This window comes from Bos javanicus, chromosome 8 (genome assembly GCF_032452875.1).
Source record: "Bos javanicus breed banteng chromosome 8, ARS-OSU_banteng_1.0, whole genome shotgun sequence".
Lineage (NCBI taxonomy): Eukaryota > Metazoa > Chordata > Mammalia > Artiodactyla > Bovidae > Bos > Bos javanicus.
The window spans coordinates 84,768,432-84,791,961 of NC_083875.1; the positions used below are offsets into that span (position 1 = coordinate 84,768,432).

General features: G+C 39.0%; 2 protein-coding genes across 4 annotated transcripts in view; one reads left to right on the plus strand and one right to left on the minus strand.

Annotated features, from left to right (window-relative positions):
* CENPP (centromere protein P) overlaps positions 1 to 23,530 on the plus strand; it is a 232,061-nt gene that overhangs the window by 139,300 nt on the left and 69,231 nt on the right. The gene's annotated exons all lie outside the window — the stretch shown is intronic.
* Positions 15,305 to 23,530, minus strand: part of ECM2 (extracellular matrix protein 2) — a 40,563-nt gene continuing 32,337 nt past the window's right edge. For all 3 annotated transcript variants that reach the window (XM_061426205.1, XM_061426204.1, XM_061426203.1), the window contains exons 9-10: positions 22,396 to 22,722; positions 15,305 to 16,193 (exon numbers count right to left, since the gene is read on the minus strand). In XM_061426205.1, the coding sequence (XP_061282189.1) occupies positions 16,025 to 16,193; positions 22,396 to 22,722 (496 nt within the window). In that variant the 3' untranslated portion in view covers positions 15,305 to 16,024. The remainder of the gene's footprint in view (positions 16,194 to 22,395; positions 22,723 to 23,530) is intronic.

The window sequence follows — 23,530 nt, forward strand, 5'->3', positions numbered from 1 at the left end:
GTGAGAAAGACTCACCAGTACTAGGTAACACCAAACCAGCATCTTCATGATGTGCAGATTTGGGGGCCAGCCTGTTTGCAAAGTGTGTTTATACTAGTTAGCAGAATTTCTTCTCTCCTCCCACAAAGAAAATCTGACTGTTGTTTGTTCCCAATTCTCAGAGAAATGGCACATGTTGAAGCAAGCCATAGCAAGAGTACCGTGCCTCCATTGTACAGGGCAGCCAGCCATCAGTTAAATAAAATATCCTTCTGTGGCCCTCACATCAAAGAGTTCCATATGCTGGACCTCCCTCTGCAGAATTTTAGGCCTGTCCTCGGTACAGCACCTGAGGTTTGGCAGGCCTCCTGTTTGGTTATAATGCTCATGTCCATATTTATTCAGTTATATTTAGTTCAAAACATTTGTCTGTTATCTTGATGAATTGGGACATTGTAAAGGTTGAACTGGATTTTATTAACCTGAGTTCCATCAAAGCAGCGACCATAAATGGGAAGCTCCTTGGGCAGAAATCTGTGTCCTTCACAATGTTTTGTTTTTTTAATTTTAACTGGAGGTAAAGTTTAGATTCCAGAAAAATAAACATCATACTGGTACAGCTCAATTAGTTTTCACAAACACCTAATCAAGAAATTCCAGCACTCCCAGACCCCTCTTCCAAATCACTCTGTCTTCAGAGGAGGCCGCTGCCTGACTTCCAACACTGTAGTTCCCTGAACGTTCCATGTATATGGGTCATACATTGCATTCTCTTTTGAGCCTGGATTTCTTCATCCAGTGTTATGTTTTAGAGATCCATCAGGGTCATTGTGGTTAGCAATAGTTTGCTTATTCTCATTATAAGCATACCTTCTTGTGCTTCACTTCATTGCATTTCATAGATCTAGTGTTTTCTTTGTGTTTTTTCACGAACTGAAGGTTTGAGGCAACCCTGTGTCAAGCGAAACTATTGGCCAATAGTTTCCAATATCATTTGCTCACTTCATGTCTCTGTCACATTTTGGTAATTTTTGCAATACTGCAAACTTTTCCGTTGTTATTATATTTCTTATGATAACCTACAGTCAGTGGTCTTTGCTGTTACTACACTTTACTGATGGCTCAGATGACGGTTAGCATTTTTAGCAATAAAATCTTTTTAATTAGGTACATTCTTTTAAAGACATAATGACATTGCATGGTGACACTTGACTGGGGCCGAGTGGCAGCCTCTCATTGCCAGGGAACATGTGCTTCCCACCCTCTCCCTTTGCCTCTGTGCACACAGGGCCCCTCTCCCGTGTTACTCTTCCACCCTTTCCTCACCTCACCTCTCCTCTTAGTCATGGCGTCTGCCCCACCACCACCCTTCTAAGCTGGGCTCTGCCACCTTATCTAGAGAACTGGGAGGCACGTCATGTGAGATTGTTTTTCTAAAGATATGTTGTAGCCTCTCTCCTCTCCCCACTTGTGAGCCCTGAGCTTGTCTTCCTCCAACATGATGTGATCTTTAGTCAGAGGCTTAGGCAAAGAAAGAGGCCTTGAAGTATAATGCCAAAAAGTGAGTGGTCTTTTTGGCTTATTCACCCTATTCTGCTGACACTGTGACTAGCAGTACAGCCCAGGGCCCACAACCCCTCGCCATAGTCTTGGAGCTGCCAGTGGGAAGATTTACCTCACAACTACACAGACAGCCCAGCATGCACAGACACACCGTTTGGATATAAACTGGAGTTTTTTCTCCACACCTTTGCACGTTGTCATTCTAGACACATCAGTTTACTTCCTCTTCCCTAAAGTATTGTGAGGAGAATTTCTTCCATTCTTGGTTCCTATGAGGGTCCTCTGAAGGGGACCTATTTCTTTTCTACATGTCTGTTTTTTACTGTTTGGGTTTTGCCTTATCTAAATTTGTCTTGGTCTAAATATTGGAGAATTAGCATTACTATTTATAGTCTTTAGGAATCGTGAATAATCTGCACATTATTATCTTGTAAACAAGATAAGTTTCAAAATTAGAAAAGCATTACTCGCTTGACTTACATTTTAGGAAAAGAAGCATTGGTTGCATGTGTGTATATGTGTATATTCAGTTGCTTCAGTCGTGCCGACTCTTTGCGACCCTTTGGACTGTAGCCCACCAGACTCCTCTGTCCATGGGATTCTCCAGGCAAGAATATTGAAGTGGGTAGCATGCCCTTCTTCAGATTGGGGTACTGGAAAGGACCTTAAAAATCATTTTATGAAAATTAAGACTCCAAAGGGTGAGGAGTAGGGCTGATTGTGGCCACATGAGACATCTTCCTGAGCTTGAGTATCACTAGAATTAATGAGTTTTATGATGTTTGTCAGCTGATCTCTTGTGTCTCCTCCTCTGTTTACGTTAGTTCAGTTCAGTTCAGTTCAGTCGTTCAGTCATGTCCGACTCTTTGCAACCCCATGAACCGCAGAACGCCAGGCCTCCCTGTCCGTCACCAACTCCCGGAGTTTACCCAAACCCATGTCCATCGAGTCGGTGATGCCATCCAGCCATCTCATCCTCTGTTTTCCCCGTCTCCTCCTGCTTTCAGTCTTACCCAACATCAGGATCTTTTCAAATGAGTCAGCTCTTTGCATCAGGTGGCCAAAATATTGGAGTTTCAGCTTCAACATCAGTCCTTCCAATGAACACCCAGGACTGATCTCCTTTAGGATGGACTGGTTGGATCTCCTTGCAGTCCAAGGGACTCTCAAGAATCTTCTCCAACACCATAGGTCAAAAGCATCAATTCTGTGCTCAGCTTCCTTTATAGTCCAACTCTTATATCATACATGACTATTGGAAAAACCATAGCCTTAACTAGACGGACCTTTACATTAAGTACATTTTAATGGATTGTGTAACAGTCTCTTATAGTAGTAATCACAAGGAAGATTTTGGTCATCCATTTATTTAAAGAATGGTGTTAAACTCGGTGAAAAAAGGCAAAATGGGGTGGAGGATTGTCAGGGAAGCCCTGAGGAATGTGAGAGGATGTGCCTTGTAAATACCTACTTTAAGAATGTTCTAGACCATCAAACACTAAGATGTAAATAATGTATTTTATTTGTGCATAACCAAGTTTGTATATAGCTCTATTCAGTTCAGTCGCTCAGTTGTGTCAAACTCTTTTCGACCCCATGGACTACAGCATGCCAGGCTGCCCTGTCCATCACCAACTCCCGAGCTTTCTCAAGCTCATGTCCATTGTGTCGGTGATGCCATCAAACCATCTCATCCTCTGTCATCCCCTTCTCCTCCTGCCTTCAATCTTTCCCAGCAACAGGGTCTTCTCCAGTGAGTCAGTTCTTCTCATCAGGGGGCCAAAATATTGGAGTTTCAACTTCAGGATCGATCCTTCCAATGAGTATTCAGGACTGATTTCCTTGGACTGGTTGGATCTCCTTTCAGTCCAAGTGACTCTCAAGAGTCTTCTCCAACACCACATTTCAAAAGCATCAGTTCTTCGGTGCTCCACCTTTTTTATGGTCCAGCTCTCACATCCATACATGACTACTGGAAAAACCATAGCTTTGTCTAGATGGACCTTTGTTGGCAAAGTAATATCTCTGCTTTTTAGTATGCTGTATAGATTGGTCATAGCTTTCCTTCCAAGAAGCAAGCATCTTTTAATTTCATGGCTGCAGTCACCATCTACAGTCATTTGGGAGCCCAAAAAACTAAAGTCTCTCACTGTTTCCATATCTATTTGCCATGAAGTGATGGGACCGGATGCCATGATCTTAGTTTTCTGAATGTTGAGTTTTAAGCCAGCTTTTTCATTCTCCTCTTTCACTTTCATCAAGAGGCTCTTTAGTTCTTCTTTGCTTTCTGCCATAAGGGTGGTGTAGCTGAGGTTATTGATATTTCTCCTGGCAATCTTGATTCCAGCTTATGTTTCATCCAGCCTGGCATTTCTCATGATGAACTCTGCATATAAGTGAAATAAGCAGGGTGACAATATACAGCCATGACGTACCCCTTTCCCAATTTGGAACCAGTCTGTTGTTCATGTCCTATTCTAACTGTTGCTTCTTGACCTGCATACAGATTTCTCAGGAGGCAGGTCAGGTGGTCTGGTATTCCCATCTCTTTCAGGATTTTCCACAGTTTGTTGTGGTCTACACAGTCAAAGGCTTTGGCTTAGTCAATAAAGCAGAAATAGATGTTTTTCTGGAGTTCTCTTGTTTTTTCAATGATCCAGCGGATGTTGGCAATTTGATCTGGTTCCTCTGTCTTTTCCAAATCCAGCTTGAACATCTGGAAGTTCATGGTTCACATACTGTTGAAGTCTGGCTTGGAGAGTTTTGAGCATTACTTTACTAGCGTGTGAGATCAGTGCAATTGTGTGGTAGTTTGAACATTCTTTGGCACTTCCTTTCTTAGGAATTGGAATGAAAACTGACCTTTTCCAGTCCTGTGGCCACTGCTGACTTTTCCAAATTTGCTGGCATTTTGAGTGCGACACTTTCACAGCATCATCTTTTAGGATTTGAAATAGCTCAACTGGAATTCCATCACCTCCACTAGCTTTGTTCATAGTGATGCTTCCTAAGGCCCACTTGACTTCACATTCCAGGATGTCTGGCTCTAGCTGGATGATCACACCGTGGTGGTTATCTGGGTCGTGAAGATCTCTTTTGTATAGTTCTTCTGTGTATTCTTGCCACCTCTTCTTAATATCTTCTGCTTCTGTTACGTCCATTCCATTTCTGTATATAGTAGGTATTCCCAAAGACTTCTGAAAGAAGTGAATTCTTGGGTTTGATATGACTTCATGGGCTGTTTTGAATGTTCAAGCATCTCTCATGGTGAATTAGGCTCTGTGGTTTATAATGAATTGACTTTATACAGTAGGTCATGACCCATGGGCAGTTTTGAGCCCACAGCTGTGGTTTGTTTAGAGCATGTATTATTTTTAAAAAACAGGAAACTTACATCAAAGGCCAGATTTACCATATTTTAAAAGTTCAATTTGGAAAAGACTGCACTGAATTTCTGTGTCATTCCAGCAAATGGGTGAGCTCTCGGTGATGGTCTTCTTCAGATTGGTTTCCGGTCCCTGGCTCTCACCTACCATTCTTCTATACCCAGTGCTATAAGGACTCACTTCTACTTCCTGCAAGTTGAGCTACTGCCATCATCCTGTTTAATGTTTTCCTCTAAAAATGAATTAATGCCATAAATAGTCATTTTAAATGAATTGAGTTGGATTTATAAAAATGTGGGTATCAAATATTTTCAGATAATGCTTCATAGGTCAGTTTGCTTTCAGGAATGAGTATAAGTAATGGTTTTCTTTTAAATAAATTTTCTACCACTTTCCTCTGAGAAGACTGGAAAACAGTGAGTGCATCTAACTTCCAAATCTGTGTTGCTAAGGTCCACTTTTCATTAGGACGAGCAAGGCTCCTGAGAAAAATGTCAAGTAACAGATCAGGACCAGGGAATTTGTAAGGTATGCCTGAAACATCATACCAGCAGGCACAAAAGCACACAGAGATTACTGCGGACTTGTGAACAGTACATAGAAGCTTGGGTAAAGGCATAGTTTGAGTTCAGTTCAATTCAGTTCAGTCGCTCAGTCATGTCTGACTCTTTGCGAACCTCATAGAATAAGGGTGGCAGTGGATTATAACACATCAAATGCAAAGTCCTTTTTATTGTAACAAGGAAAGAGGGTCAAAAGGGTCACAGCTTCTTCTGTAGAGGAATGCCAACTAATGAGTACAGAGGAACCATAGAATTAGAAAATCACCACTGTGAAACTTATAATGTAGTCACTGATTTCGGCAAAGAACTTCAATAGGAGCTAAAAGCCACTAAATGAAAAGTTATTGGATGGCATGATATTCACACAGACCTAAAGTCTTACTTTGTAGGATATTTCTTAATTACAAGGAGATGAAGATACCACCTTAACCAAATGTCTCAGCATCACCAATTACAGGCCAGCCCAACATTTTGTGCTTCCTGATGTGATACAAAAGGAAGTACATGATATCAACTATGTGGGATTCTTGCCAAAAGTATTCTGCCTAAATCTAAACAATGAGACAAATGTATATTAGGGGACATTCTACATGGCAGCTGGCTTAGAATCCCTTCATAAAGTGAAGGAGTGAAAAACGTAGAGTGACAGCTGCTGCTCTAGATTGCCAGAGACTAAGGCAAGCGAACTCTGATTGGATCTTGAGCCATTAGATCTGCACCACACACAGTGATTTGGACATTGTTGGGACAGTTGGGGAACTCTGAATATGGACAGGATGTTGATCCTGAATCAATATTAAATTTCTGGGGTTTGACAATGTGAGAGAATGTGATCATTGTTTCATGGTTATGTAAGAAAATGTCCTTGTTCTTAGGAGATTCGTATTGAAGCACTGGGGCAACATGTTATATCTGCAACTTACATTCAAATGGTCCAGCCCCTGTACCCCACAAATACATATATATGTATAGACATGAATGTGGAAAGAGTGACAAAGATAGAATGAAGATGACAAAATATTCATTGGTGAATATAGCTGAAAATATATAGATGTTCATTGTATTCTTTCAACTTTTCTATGACCATTAAAAATATTGCGAAATGGGGAATAAATGCTAAATATTTGTGGGAAATAAGGGAATAAGTTGTGGTAAATAAGTTGCCTTAAATTAAGTTTAACTCTGATTTATCCTTAACTGGAAGAAAATATTTACATGAAAAATTTAAGTTGATTAAGGTCTTATTCTACATGTAGGGTGGGTTTTGTGAGTCTGTTGATACATGCGAAGTGTTTGTATATTTTTCTGCATTGAAGAGCCATCAGAGCTTCGATCATATCTTCAAAGGGTAGGTCCATTCTTCAAATAGTTTAGAACTACTGACCTAGAATAGATTTACAGTTTTCAATGCATTGTTTATTCTGAGTATCACACACTATTAATATTTCAGACAGTTCATATATAAATTTGGTAATTGTGAATGTAATTCTCAACTTACGTAAAGCAAATGAACTTTCAGCAGTTTCCAATTTATAAAAAGATTTTCTTGTATCTTACATTAAGCTGTTAGTTTAATGTAAGTTTATTTGACCACAAGATTCTGTTACTTAGGAACACACCATGACATTCTAGTAACATGATGTATTCCTTTTCTTTTCCAAACTAATATGTGTTTAGTGCAATCACATGTTATTTTTAATACAGTCTACTTTCCCTTGTGTGGATTCACATTCTTCACATTTTGTGCAAAGGGAAAAATACGCTAGACTGTAAGTTTTTTTAATCCGTTTTCTTGTAGAAAAGGAAACATAATGTCAAAGAAGAAATAATCATGCCATTTATTCTTTAGTTGTGTAATCACTAAGCTCTGTTGATCTAATTAGAAATATTCACCTCTTTGCCAATAACAGTGTGTGACAGACCAAATTTCAATGTGACTTATAGTTTCAACTCTTCCTGTTCAGCATGTTGAAGCAAAGGCATGTAAGTAATATGTTATAATATGCCAAAGTGTTGTTTAAGACATTATAGGATGAAATGTACACTAACACATAACTACACTATTTACATAGATTGTAGTTCCTCTAAAAGTCTTTCACCAATGCTTCTGGGTCTGTTGCAGTAGGTTTAATCAGAGCTGATGTTCACAAGAATAGTAAATACTTAAACACCCCAGAACCATCTGCCCAGAGCATGCCGCACCTGGCCAAGGCTTACATGCAGACTCTTACTATATCCCTGTAGACCCACTTGCGGATTATCTCTATGGTAGAAACCCATCTGCAGGACAGGTTTATTGATCAGGTAGTCTTCTCATTTGGCTATTTTAAATACAGTTTCTCTCTCTCTCTCTTTTTTTTTTTTTTTTGGTTTTATGTTATTATAGTGAATCACACCTATAAGTCAAAATTACTTTTCTTTCCTATAATCAGGATTTTTTAAAATCTGCTTCTAATCTACTCCCATATCTATGACAATAAATGGTTTAGCTTCTTTGAGTTCTGGTTTCACACTGCATTTATAACACGTTCTAAGCTGGTTTCATTCTATTCTGTGCAATGGATGTGAGCATGCAGTGACACAGCACAAAGGCCACCAAGCTCAAGAGAGCTCCTGACGCGGCTGCAGTGTCCCACGTGAGCCCAGCCCTCTACAGAGAGCAGTGTCTGACCCTGCTCTACTGTAGTAGGCCCATTCCTTTTTCCAGTATATATCACAATCTAAGGAATCATTTCCTTAAATTATTAATATCTACCATATTATGAGACTTGGCAGCCTTGAATAAGTCACTGAACTTTCCTACCTTCTGGTTTCCCAGCACCTATCCTTGAGGGAATGGATAGTCATCTGACGTCCACCCTGTGCTCAGTACTGTTGTGGACATCACCTTATTTAACCTTCACAGACGCCTTGGTAGGCAGATATTCTCCTCAATTTCATGGGCAAGGAAACTGGAAATCAGAGTCTAAGTAACTTGATCATGTCCACAGCTAAAAAGGATTCCAGTTTCAGACCCAAGATACTCATTCTTGTTTTTTCATTGCAAGAGATGAACTTCATTTTTCATAGACTTCTAGGGTTTAAAGCCCCCTGGAATCATCTGGTATAGGTTAGAGTTGGCCAGAAACATCTATTTTCATACATATGTGTGTGTGTTACTTGCTCAGTCATGTGCAACTCTTTGCAACCCCAAAATGCTTTTAATGTTTTTGAATTTTAAGTTGAATTCATATTCAACTATGGACAAATGAATAATTCAGTCATTACCAATTTATAAATACTTCTCCTATGAGGACACTTTCTGTTTTCTAAATAAGGGAAAGAGGTGAAATAGATATCATAGAGGGTTTACCCAGTCCTTTGAGGTTTCACTTAAACAGCAGAACTTGAGTATTTTATTCTTTTATGTCAGCATCTATGAACCTAGTAATTCATGTTGTTTAAATGATGGCTTTGGAAAACATTGTCTGTGTTGCTGTTATGGAAAACAATCAGTTGTCAAAGCATGACTTATTTTTTTATAAAATATACTCTGCCTTCTAATGTCTATGTCAGAAAATATTAATAAGAGAAGTTATTCCTTACTAATTATATGACCATATATAAATCTTTATCACTTTTCCTTTAAAAATCCTTAAATTTTGCACATTTCTCTTTGTTTAGGGATAATATTAATGTCAACTTTGGACAACTCATCATGAGCTGATCGTTTAGACTGAGGGATCAACAATTATATTAGTACCTACTCTATACACAGAATATAGGGATTCAAGAAATGAATTGTCTCTTATTTTAAGTTTTACAGTCTTTTAGGAAAACATGGTATACCGTCTACCAATCTACTGTACAACATCATACAATGCAAATAAATAATCAGTGCAGACCTAACTCATAAAACCAGACCTGTCTGTCAGGAGGTTGGCGGAAGAGATGCCAAGTACCGAAGGGAGGAGGCACTTGCTGAAGAGCTGGGCTTCTAGGCACAGCTTGCCTTATGCCTTGGAAGCTCCTTGAGGTCAGATCATATGGCTCAAGTCAGATGCAGCCATATAGTAAACTTATTCCCCTTGAAATTGAAAGTCGGTACCCATTAGGGTTCTGCTCCTGCCCTTCTCTTCATCCACCCCTCATTGTAACCTTTCCTTTGGATTCCCCTCCAGCTGAGTGCATTCCCATCCTCCTGCCTAAATTCCATGATGACACCTCCAAACTTCAGCATATTCTCAGCCAAACTGTCTCTTTCTCTAAGTTTCTCAGCAGCATCACTGAGACTCAGAGCAGTTCTCCTTTTTATCTGCTTTTCTCTTCTTTGTATCTCTTGCCTGGTAGATCACTATCCCTTTTCTTTTTTTCTTTGTATCCCTTGCATGGTAGATCACTACTTCCCTTTTGTTTTTTCTTTTCTTCTCTTCCTTTTTACAATCAATCAGTTCATTTTTAAAAATTTATTTATTTTTATTTGGAGGATAATTGCTTTACGATTTTGAATTGGTTTCTGCCATACATCAACATAATCAGCCATAGGTATGCACATGTCCCCTCCCTTCTATCAGTTCATTTTATTCTTAATATATTCTCTATTGGACTTCCCAGTGGCTCAGTGGTAAAGAATCTGCTTATGATGCAGGAGACACAGGTTCAATCCCTGGGTCGGGAAGATCCCCTGAAGGAGTGCAAGGCAAGACATTCCAATATTCTTGTCTGGAGAATCCCATGGACAGAGGAGCCAGGCGGCTACAGTCCGTAGGGTCACAAAGAGTTGGACACAACTGAAGCAACTTACCATGCATGCATGCATATTCTCAGTTTTTGATGGTTCATAGTGTCCTTCTGAGATCGAGCCCCTCAGAAGATGGCAAATATGGCAAGCTTGCCTTCAGACTTAATCTACAGCAATGAGAATGTAGGGGGTTTTTTTCTTCTTTCAAAGTCTCTGTTGTACCTATCCCTGTTTTTGCTTGTTCCTCCTGTCGCCTATACTGAGTGGGTCCCTCTTATTCCGTTTCTAGATTATCAGAGTGGTGGCTCTTTTCCCTTCATTACTTCCATGCACCTCTTTTCAGAGGTTTTTGGTGGTGTCCTATATTTCTCATTGCAGTACGTATGGTCTCCTCTTATGGGCCTTCCAGGCCACCCCAAGCCTCTTATTTCCTGTATGGTCTCGCCTCCCCTGGTGAACCTCAACTATGCTTGGCTCATGCCTCTTTGTTTCAGTCAGTTATTCCTTCCCCCTCAACTGATTGAAATTTCAAGCCCCAGTTTAAGCCTAGGGATCTTTTCTCCCCCAAACTCAGTGCTAGTTATTTCCTATACCATATATACCACAGACTTCTTTGTTACTCCTGATCTAAATTTGTCAACTCAGGGAAACCATTTTTGCCTGTAGCACACTGTGGCACCAGTAAAAATTTGGGATTTTATCCTAATTTAGCTATATACCCATCATCTGTGGCTAAATTTCCACATACCAAATCTAAAAATATCTTGAAACAAGTATTATAGTTTATTAACACTTTCCAGTGAACTTAAAGGTTTTGACTACACAGTTTGAACAGTTATTGGAATAATCACATTCTTCTGTGTGAATGAGGTGATCATCCTTTCTGCTCTTAGTGGTGTCAATGTGGGATAGAGGCACATTTCAACTCGTGTTGTGGGTGGTGTTTTCCATGTTAATAGAAGAAGTCATCCCTAGGAATAGTTAACTTTAACCTCTCAAGGCCAACTCCTGAGGGATGTATGTAGAGTCACTTGACAATAAAAGCCCAAGGAGACAGTGTTGTATCTTCTCAATCTTGTTAGCAGCACCCGCCAGATTTATGGGTGCGCCTACCCACTCTCAGGTGTCCAGACTTTCCACTTTCGGGACTGCATTCAGCAGATGCATGTTAAGTCCAGGCTCAGTCACATATTCCCTGTTGTTCCCAAATGCCACACATCCACCCTTAGGGTGCTGTGGGCATTCTAACCTGCCTGCTCCACAGGGAGTCACACAGTCTGGCAGAGACAAAGATGTGATCCCAATCTCTGTATGTGGCAGCATTGCCATGTTGTCCCCATCCTATAGAACATGCACTCACGCTAACTGCCTTTCAGGGTGTTTTAGGTCAGAGGTCAGCAGTCTTTGGTTGTGGCAGAGGTGCTCAGGGCTGATCCCCACTATGACACTGGAGGTCCAAAGGAACAGACACAGCTACTAAGCTTCCTTGTCCCGGCATATCCAGAGGTTGGCTCTGTTCAGGCAGCTGTAATCCTTGTAACTGAGAAATGTTTCTTCAGGCCAAAGCTCTCCAGTGAAGTTCTCTGAAAGTATAGGAGGAGCTGAGGAGAGGATAAGGACCAGGGACTTTGGCTGAATGTTCTTTATGACTTTTAGAACTTGATGTGTGATTTATATAGTACCTTGTCTATTGGTTTCAAGAAATAAGGGGAGCTGGGGAGGCAGACAGGAACAGTGTCAGCTAACCCTTTCTGATGGTAGCAGAGCTGTTTTGTCTGAAGGGAGTACACAGACTCTGTGTACTTCCTCTCTAAAGGACGCTTCCTCCCCAGGGCACCATGAACTCCTGATGAGCCATGCTTGAAAACCATTGATGTGTTCCAAGAATGCTATTTTGTAATTGAATCAAGTGATCTCAGAAAAGTAAAATGACTGCATAATTACTGGAGACCAAGATGGGTACCCAGATGTCCTGATTCTTGGTATAATTACTTCCTTATAATTCTAGGCTATAAGTTTCTTTAACCACATCATATCTTTAATGCTTTTTACAAAATACCTTAATCTACAAAGCCAAATCTCAAAATTGAAAATATAGTTAGTATTTCCTGTACATATGTGCAAAGATGACACACTATTAAATATTTTCAGACCATGACTGGGCCAGGATTTCCTTAGTGTACATCTGTGTTAGTAATTACAGTATACTTCTGAAGCCAAACAGAACACCTCTTTGTTACACATTATATAAACATTATATATCATGAACAGTGTTTGCTATATGGACATTTATCACTTTTCTAAAATGAAATTAAAGCTTCTATCCAGAGCATTATGAAGTTTCAAAGCAAACAACTTCAGTGCTAGATATATTTTATATTTTAAATTATATAATCAGTAGATACAAAAGCATCTTCTAACTTAAGAACAAAGCTTCCATCAATCATTCTGATTTTTCACCTTTCTAGAGATTCTTCTCCCAATTCTCAGTGCACAGTAGAGTCTCAGTGCATGCCTGGGTCTAGTGTTACTCCAAGCCTCCTGGGGGTTGCAATGTCTTATTGCAGCTTTTGTTATTTGCACACTCTAGAGACCCACAATCTGGGAATACCCCTAGGCCTAGGCACAGGGGCTTTGGGACCCCAACATACTTTATTACATCACCACCCTGTTGTGCTGATTTCATCATACTTGACTTGTTGATTTGATTGTCTGTTTGATTTCCTGCTTATTGCCTCTAAAACACCACACATTCCCAGAGAGCAGAGACCTCATCTGATCTCTTGATCCCTTTCTCTCTAAAACAGCATCTGGGACACAGCTGATTAAAATCATAATGACAAATTAATGCAAGAATGCTTCAGTATTCATCTCTATTGTCTAGGATGCTAATTCTTTTGACTCACTTTATTTGGTTTGAGTCCCCTCTAACAGTAATTTTTTATTTTTTAAGTTTCTTTAAATCATTTACATTGATGCATTTATATTCAAACAGCACAAGGGTTCTTGTTAAGATATACAGATACCTGTATCTTATTATTTGTCTCTTTCATTCAACTTGGCCAATTTAAATTAGTAATGCTTCTACATACCCAAACTGGTTATAAATCTGAACTTTTTGTTCCATAAGATTTTATTTCTCTTCTTAGCCACCTGGTTTAAGCCTTTGATGCTCGATTCTAACATTTTGTATCATATTATTATTCTTGTTCATTTTGTGATCTCAAAAGCCTATATGTTAAGAAAGAGAGCTTAGAAATAACATTATCTTAAATGGGATAAATCAAACTTCTACATCTTGAAAGCTGCCTGGGTAATAATTAATTTTGACTGAATATGCTGTTTACTGTCAATTTTATATGAAAGGTTGGCAATATTAAGTGTACTCACTATGCATATCACACTTCTCAAATACTTTTTATTCTTCTCTGGTTCTCATAACAGCCCTGTGAAGTGGGGCTGAAAGGCTCTGAGAACTGTGGGAGAACTATTAAAAGACTAAATAACTAAAGTTTGAAAAATGAGAGTAATCTGCCCAATGGGGCCAAGACTAGAAATTAATCTAGTGTTTTAATTAATTAAAAACACCTAATCTGGTGTTTTTCCAAGGTACAAAACTGAGAGTAACAAGAAAAATCAACATGGTTTTTATATGTGTCTTTTAAATATTATTTTAGAAATAAAGATAAGATGTCATTATATAATGAAAATTTTAATACATGATATGATTTTGTTAGGATCTACTACATAATGAATACTAATAGCTTTATGTTGTATTGAGTAAAAAGATACATTTGAGCAAATTAGGACAAAGACAAGAGATGTTAACAATGACCAGAGGAGCAAAAGTTTTTTAAATGTATGCATTAGGTTTATATTTACAAGGTTTAGTCAAGGGTAGTTAACTTATATTTTAAGCAAACTCCACTGCTTTCCATAAATCTTTTGATCTTGAGAAAATAATCCTGAGGGTGATCTTCAGATCAGATCAGATCAGTCGCTCAGTCCTGTCCGACTCTTTGCGACCCCATGAATCGCAGCACGCCAGGCTTCCCTGTCCATCACCAACTCCCGGAGTTCACTGAGACTCACATCCATTGAGTCAGTGATGCCATCCAGCCATCTCATCCTCTGTCGTCCCCTTCTCCTCCTGCCCCCAATCCCTCCCAGCATCAGAGTCTTTTCCAATGAGTCAACTCTTCGCATGAGGTGGGTGATCTTAAAATACTGTTAAAGTTTGTGTTTCCTTGTTAATTCTCTGTCCAGTTGATCTATCCATAGGTGTGAGTGGGGTATTAAAGTCTCCCACTATTATTGTGTTATTGTCAATTTCTCCTTTCATACTTGTTAGCATTTGTCTTACATACTGCGGTGCTCCCATGTTGGGTGCATATATATTTATAATTGTTATATCTTCTTCTTGGATTGATCCTTTGATCATTATGTAGTGACCTTCTTTGTCTCTTTTCACAGCCTTTGTTTTAAAGTCTAATCTATCTGATACGAGTATTGTGACTCCTGCTTTCCCTTGGTCCCTATTTGCATGGAAAATCTTTTTCCAGCCCTTCACTTTCAGTCTGCATGTGTCCCCTGTTCTGAGGTGGGTCTCCTGTAGACAACATATGTAGGGGTCTTGTTTTTGTATCCATTCAGCCAGTCCCTGTCTTTTGTTTGGGGCATTCAACCCATTTACGTTTAAGGTAATTACTGATAAGTATGATCCCATTGCCATTCACTTCATTGTTTGGGTTCGAGTTTATACACCATTTTTGTGTTTCCTATCTAGAGAATATCCTTCAGTATTTGTTGGAGAGCTGGTTGTTCCAAAAAATTGCAGAGGAAGGTAAACTTCCAAACTCATTCTATGAGGCCACCATCACCCTAATACCAAAACCTGACAAAGATCCCACAAAAAAAGAAAACTACAGGCCAATATCACTGATGAACATAGATGCAAAAATCCTTAACAAAATTCTAGCAATCAGAATCCAACAACACATTAAAAAGATCATACACCATGACCAAGTGGGCTTTATCCCAAGGATGCAAGGATTCTTCAATATCCGCAAATCAATCAATGAGAAAAAAAAAAAAAATACTGTTAAACTTTTTAGACTTACAGAGAAATTAAAAAATCATACAGAATTCACATATACCCTTCTCCCAGCTTTCCCTAATGTTAATAAGCACATATTTAACCATAGTATAGTTCTCAAGATCAGGAAATTAACTTTATAGTAATTATATTTTAATTCTATTCATGTAATTAATAGAAGGAACTAAAGCTAAGCCAATGATTAAGTTTATTTATATCAATAATTGTATTATAGGGTCTTAATTACTTATAGAAAATTAATAAAATTTTGCTTTAACAGAATAATAAACAGAACATTAGTTCATAAATTCTACCTATTATTTTTTCCAGCTATCCACTTCTTGGGCTTGAACCATAGCATATATACTTTTTTAAAAGACTTAGGGAGTTCTTAGCTAATAGAAATTCTGTGGTCTGTTGTAAAGGTCATATTTAGTTTCAGATTTCTCTCAGTCTACTTCAGCAGCACACAACATCCTATTCTTGTGAGAAAAGTTTGCAACAAGATGGCTTCTTTCTAGAGTGTGAAACTGAAAGTTTCACTAAAACTGTTAAAAGACTAAACCTTGCAGATATATGTTTGGTTGTCCTGTGCGTTGGTGAATCAGGTTGACTAGCATAATGACACTTTAATATGACATTATATCTCTTATTGAGGAAAATGCTACTAAAACAAATATATGAGTATGATTTACAAATGACAAAGAAAAACTCGGAATTATTTGATATTTTGTGGTTTAAGAACAATACTTGAATATGATCTTATGCATGAAAATGCATAGGATGGTATTTCTCTTGTTTTAATGTAGTTGTTTTCAAGATGAAGATGTTGTAGATTTGAATCATCATCTTCTTCAGCATTGCAAATTTGTTCTGGAAGAATATTCCTGAGGAAAAATAGACATGCAGGTCATAAAGGATTGAAGTAATATTCCATCTTCATAATTTAGGAGTTAAAATAAAATTAGATCCTTGTCTTATATACCAGAAAAAATTCCATATATGTCAAGATCTGCGTATGAAAAAATGAAGTCATAGAAGTGATAGAATAAAGCATGGTTATACCCCGGGGTGGAGGGAGAAATCTTCCTGTGTGTGACTCAAAAACCAGAAGCACTAGAAGGAAAGATTTAAAAATTGGCTACAGTTTTTTTTTTTTTTTTAATGCAAAGTTAAAAGACAAATTGCAAACTGGGAGAAAGTGTTTGCAACTTAAATAAAGGGCTAATATACAAAGACCTAAAAATCTAGGAGGCGAGGGAAATCAAAGAAAAAAAAAGATATCTGGTGACCAGTTTACAGAAGAGAAAATGAAATGACATGTGAACATAAAAGGATGCTTAATTTCATTTATGATAAGAAAAATTAAATTGAAATGATACTGGCATGCCAACTCTAACTTATCAGATTTTCCCACCTCTCCACAGAACAAATCAAAGCTCATTCACATGTTCTGATGATAAAGTTGTATAGGATCAAGCATCACTGAAGGGAATTCAAAACTGTTCAGGCCCATGGAAAGGAATCTGGCAGTATATAACAAAATTACATATTCATTTTATTCCTTTCAATCAGCAATTCCATTTCTACGGATTTATCCCAAAGTTAGATTGGAAAATACAAAATTATATTTGAACAGAGTTACTTATACGCACAGTTGCACTCATGTCACACGCTAATAAAGTAATGCTCAAAATTCTCCAAGACAGGCTTCAGCAATACGTGAACAGTGAAATTCCAGATGTTCAAACTGGTTTTAGAAAAGGCAGAGGAACCAGAGAGCAAACTGCCAACATCCACTGGATCATGGAAAAAGCAAGAGAGTTCCAGAAAACATCTATTTCTGCTTTATTGACTATGCCAAAGCCTTTGACTGTGTGGATCACCACAAACTGGAAAATTCTGAAAGAGATGGAAATACCAGACCACCTGACCTGCCTCTTGAGAAACCTATGTGCAGGTCAGGAAGCAACAGTTAGAACTGGACAAGGAAGAACAGACTGGTTCCAAATAGGAAAAGGAGTACTTCAAGGCTGTATATTGTCACCCTGCTTATTTAACTTCTATGCAGAGTACATCATGAGAAACGCTGGGTTGGAAGAAACACAAGCTGGAATCAAGATTGCCAGGAGAAATATCAATAACCTCAGATATGGAGATCACACCACCCTTATGGCAGAAAGTGAAGAAGAATAAGGGCCTCTTGATGAAAGTGAAAGAGGAGAGTGAAAAAGTTGGCTTAAAGCTCAACATTCAGAAAACTAAGATCATGGCATCCTGTCCCATCACTTCATGGCAAATAGATTGGTAAACAGTGGAAACAGTGGCTGACTTTATTTTTCTGGGCTCCAAAATCACTGCGGATGATGGTTGCAACAATGAAATTAAAAGATGCTTATTCCTTGGAAGAAAAGTTATGATCAACGTAGACAGCATATTAAAAAGCAGAGACATTACTTTGCCAACAAAGGTCCGTCTAGTCAAGGCTATGGTTTTTCCAGTGGTCATGTATGGATGTGAGAGTTGGACTATAAAGAAAGCAGAGTGCCGAAGAATTGATGCTTTTGAACTGTGGTGTTGGAGGAGACTCTTGAGAGTTCCTTAGACTGCAAGGAGATCCAACCAGTCCATCCTAAAGGAGATCAGTCCTGGGTGTTCATTGGAGGGTCTGATGTTGAAGCTGAAACTCCAATACTTTGGCCAGCTGATATGAAGAGCTGACTCATTTGAAAAGACCCTGATGCTGGGAAAGATTGAGGGCAGGAGGAGAAGGGGACGACAGAGGATGAGATGGTTGGATGGCATCACCAACTCAATGGACATGAGTTTGGGTGGGCTCTGGGAGATGGTGTTGGACAGGGAAGCCTGACATTCTGCGATTCATAGGGTCACAAAGAGTCGGACACGACTGAGTGACTAAACTGAACTAAACTGTACACGTTGTGGCATTATTTATAGTATAAAGAAGTGGAAACAATCAAATGTCTATCAGTAAGAAGCTGGTTGAATAAAGTCCCTACATAATAGTACTATTCAGTTGTTAAAAAGAAAGAGGAAGTTTTCTACATACTGATTTGGAGTGATATTCAGGATATACTGATAATTTTTAAAAGTAAAGACTAGAAAAAAGAGAGAAAAGAATAATACTTATTCTTCTTATTCACAGATGAATAATACTTCTGTGAGATAATTTGTATAATAATTCTGAGGGGGTATGGAATATAAATGTGTATGTTTCAGATCAGATCAGTCGCTCAGTCGTGTCCGACTCTTTGCGACCCCATGAATCGCAGCACGCCAGGCCTCCCTGTCCATCACCAACTCCCAGAGTTCACTCAGACTCACGGCCATCGAGTCAGTGATGCCATCCAGCCATCTCATCCTCTGTCATCCCCTTCTCCTCTTGCCCCCAATCCCTCCCAGCATCAGAGTCTTTTCCAATGAGTCAACTCTTCGCATGAGGTGGCCAAAGTACTGGACTTTCAGCTTTAGCATCATTCCTTCCAAAGAAATCCCAGGGCTGATCTCCTTCAGAATGGACTGGTTGGATCTCCTTGCAGTCCAAGAGACTCTCAAGAGTCTTCTCCAACACCACAGTTACAGAAGCATCAATTCTTCGGTGCTTACCCTTCTTCACGGTCCAACTCTCACATCCATACATGACCACTGCAAAAACAATAGCCTTGACTAGACGAACCTTTGTTGGCAAAGTAATGTCTCTGCTTTTGAATATGCTATCTAGGTTGGTCATAACTTTCCTTCCAAGGAGTAAGCGTCTTTTAATTTCATGGCTGCAATCACCATCTGCAGTGATTTTGGAGCCCAGAAAAATAAAGTCAGCCACTGTTTCCACTGTTTCCCCATCTATTTCCCATGAAATGATGGGACTGGATGCCATGATCTTCGTTTTCTGAATGTTGAGCTTTAAGCCAACTTTTGCGCTCTCCACTTTCACTTTCATCAAGAGGCTTTTGAGTTCCTCTTCACTTTCTGCCATAAGGGTGGTGTCATCTGCATATCTGAGGTTATTGATATTTCTCCTGGCAATCTTGATTCCAGCTTGTGTTTCTTCCAACCCAGCGTTTCTCATGATGTACTCTGCATATAAGTTAAATAAACAGGGTGACAATATACAGCCTTGACGAACTCCTTTTCCTATTTGGAACCAGTCTGTTGTTCCATGTCCAGTTCTAACTGTTGCTTCCTGACCTGCATACAAATTTCTCAAGAGGCAGATCAGGTGGTCTGATATTCTCATCTCTTTCAGAATTTCAGTTTCAAAAATAACACTGTAATCATCAACAGGAAATTAATTTAAAAATTTGATCAAAGGAGAAGGATGGAATACAGTATAAGGGACAGGCATAGAAAAATATTATGTAGGAAGTAGCAAGTCCTAAAAAACTTTTGAACTGTAGTGTTGGAGAAGACTCTTGAGAGTCCCTTGGACTGCAAGGAGATCAAACTAGTCAGTCTTAAAGGAAATGAAACCAGTCAGACTTAAAGGAAGTCTTAAAGGAAATATTCATTGGAACGACTGATGCTGAAGCTGAAGCTCCAATACTTTGGCCACCTGATGAGAAGAACTGACTCATTAGAAAAGACCCTGATGCTGGGAAAGATTGAAGGCAGGAAGAGAAGGGGACGACAGAGGGTGAAATGGTTGGATGGCATCACTGACTTGATGGGCATCAGTTTAAGCAAGCTCCAGGAGTTGGTCATGAACAGGGAAGCCTGGTGTGCTGCAATCCATGGGGTCACAAAGAGTTGGACACGACCGAGTGACTGAATTCTAAGCAAACTAAAGACCTATCTGAATATTAAATTGTTGACATACTGTTACAGAGAAAACTACTGTGCTTAAGCTATACATCCTCCTTGGAACATATTCAAAGGACAAATAGAACTACCAAAAACATAATAAACTTAATTAAATACTTTTGCTGTTAGTTGTAATAATTGTATACATTTATTACCTTACAAAATAGGTTTATATTGTTGGCAATGTAGAATTTCAACATAAGATAAGTCTATATCAGAAGGATTTCTCTATAATGGTAAATGTTTTTTTCTTTTGTTTTTTTTTCAATTGGAGGATAATTGCTTTACAATATTGTATTGGCCTCCACCATATATATCAGCCTATAATGGTAAATTTGATTTGGGAATATCAGTATGAACTGTTTTTGTTCTTGTGTGTGTGTGTGTGTGTGTGTTTAACAAAAATGCATATTTCTGGCAGTCCACTGAAAGGCCTTGAGACTAAAAATACATTTGAAAGAAAGATGCCTGGTGCCCAGACTGGGGCCTCTGAACACTATTCCCCAGTGAAAGGAGCTAGAGCTCTTTGGAAGAAGGCTGGCATTGGCCTATAGTGGGGAATGTAAAAGTGAGCCATCCAAGATCTCTGGAGGCCTGTCCAAGGACTCAGGAGCCAGCTCGAAGGGCTCCATCAGCTGAAGATGAGACAGTTATTGCAACTGATGGAAACATTCTTAATATATAAAGCCATAAGTTCATATTGAGTCTCCAGAGAAAGAGAGAAGGCCAGAAACAAAGTAATAAAGCAAAAATATTTAGGCACCAACTTCTTTTTTTTTTCCTGAGACAGCCTCTATTAAAATTTTTAAATCTTTTATAGTCTTTTTCATCTGTGGTTAATGCATATGTATAATTTTTTACAATTTTATAAAGATTGGCATAACATTGTATTAGTTTCAAGTATACAACATAATGATTAGATGTGTATGTGTGTGTGTGTGTGTGTGTGTGTGTGTATGGTTGAAATGATGACCACCATAAGTTAATTTGCATCACCTCACATAGTTACAAATTTGTAACCAACTTCTTACCATGATGGGCAATTTAAAGGAAAGAACAGAGCATTTATCTTACCTTTCAGAGTAAGGAACTTGCCCTTGCTGATAAGAAAATATTATTTACAGAGGAATGTGCTTAGTCGCTCAGTCATGTCTGACTCTTTGCAACCCCATGCATTGTAGCCCATCAAGCTCCTTTGTCCATGGGATTCTCCCAGCAAGAATACTGGAGTGGGTTGCCATTCCCTTCTCCAGGTTACAGAGGAATTCCATTTAACAAATGTGGAAAGAATGACAAAAATAGAAATTCACCATTTTGTTACCCCTCCCTAAGGAAATAACAGATGCAAGCAAGAGTCATCATGAGTAAAAAAAAAACCATTGGTTTAGTGGTGGAGGAGAACGGTTATGATGGAGATATCATACCATTGCCACCTATATCCTACCAGAAGTGGGATAATTTATGCCTCCTGATGAAACACAATAAGAACCATATGGCACAACCTAGAAATTATCTTCCCCCAAAAAATTATACTCTGAATATTTTAAAGCCCTCCCCATCCCCACCACTTCCCTATAAACTTGACTCTTTGTTTTATTTTTTAGAAGTTTGTGTTTGAAATTTTAGAGATAGGTAAAAGAATAAAGAGTATAATCTTCAAAGACCAGACCACAGAGCTCAAGGATCTGTTACCCTCATTGGCTGCACTAAGAATGTGTCCCAGGTTAATCTTGAGACATTCATACTTTTTAGGCAGGGGGGATGACTCAGTCAGCAAACAGAACACTCACAGAAAAATGTGTCCTCAGAAGTGAAGAAACTGAGTTTTAATAAATGTTTTCAGAATTTTGTTTTCAGAAAAATCTAGATAGAAGCAAGCAATTTTAATGTTAGCATACACTTAGGTTTTGTGCTCTACAGATCAGTGTGTTTGAAATCACATATGGAGGTAGGAACAGCACCATAACATGCGGCCTTGAAGTCTCACTTGAAAGTGTCTCTAAGATTCTAGATATTATGTAATCATACTCTATTTTTTTTTAAATTTACATGGAAGTTTGCAAACATAGAAAAGTAGGGAAAAAACTATAATGAATCCTTATGTACTTATTATCATCCAATTTCAACAATCATTAACATTTGCCAGTGTTGTTTGATGCAACCTCTTGTCACTTTTTCTTTAAATTCCAGACATTATGTCATGATCATTTAATCAGATTTTTTCACCCATAACAATTTAAATGGATATTTGAGAAAGTCAAAATTTACCGTATCTTGTTGTTGTTCAGTCTCAGGAAATGCAGTGCTTTCATTTCTTGTACCCCAGGTGGTATAGATTTTAATTCATTATGATCCAGAAACAGCTCTCGCAGAGAATGGTAAGCTCCATAGAAGGAGACTCGGTCTATGCCATCATCCACAAGCTTATTAAATGACAGGTACAAGTATTCCAGGCCTGGTTCCATGTGACCAAACACATAGCCAGGGATGCGTTCAATCTGGTTCCCGATGAGTACGAGGTGCACCAGCGACTTGGGTAGATAGGAGGGGACATGGTAGAGCTTGTTGTAGGAGAGGTCTATCGATTCTAGATTTCTAGAAGAGAGTAAACAGTGTGGGTGCATCAGGGCAGTGACTGTTAGCTCAAAGTTTTGACAAGCCAGTCAGGATGCTTGTCTGCTTTCATGCCAGTGTTTAGTAATGATTCCCAGTGCAAGTGTGGCTATATGACGGCTAGCTGCAAGGTTAGTGCTCTTACCTGGGTAACAGCTACTTGAGTTCCTGTCTTACGGAGAAGCTCCAGAGTTGAGAGAGAAGAAACTGATGTCCTAGAGGTAATGCTGAGACCCAAAGAGGGCCCACAAATATCTCTGAGGCATAACTTACATTGGAAATAAAGTCCAAAGTTCTAGCTGACATCAAAACCCTATCCCCACAATCATCTTTGGTTCCAGCAAGGAAGTAGCAGTAAGAGGTCTGTGCATTCTTCTCCCACATTTGATCTGATAACTTGGGATCTGGAACTTGGGGTTAGAATGAGGGATCTAGAAAAAGTTGATAACCAATCAGAAGATCTGGGAAATGTGGTGAACTCCCTGGCTTTTTTCAGGAGCCTCACCTGCAGCTTCTGCCCACTGCATGAAGATTTTTCACTTGCTGAAGACTCGGTTGCCCTGCCACTGCCACATCCTGCTATACCTAAAGGGCCCTCAAGGTCTCTTTTCATCTCTGTCCTGCTTCTGAAACATGCCTATCCCCACAATGCTACTCAAATCCCTCATTCCCTCACGACATGACTTCAGATCTGCTCTGATGGCACCTGCTGCTGGGGCCTGACCCTGCTTCCCTGGGTAGCTAATCATCTCCCTCCTGACAGGCAAGGCCTCGACACTTTGCACTTCCC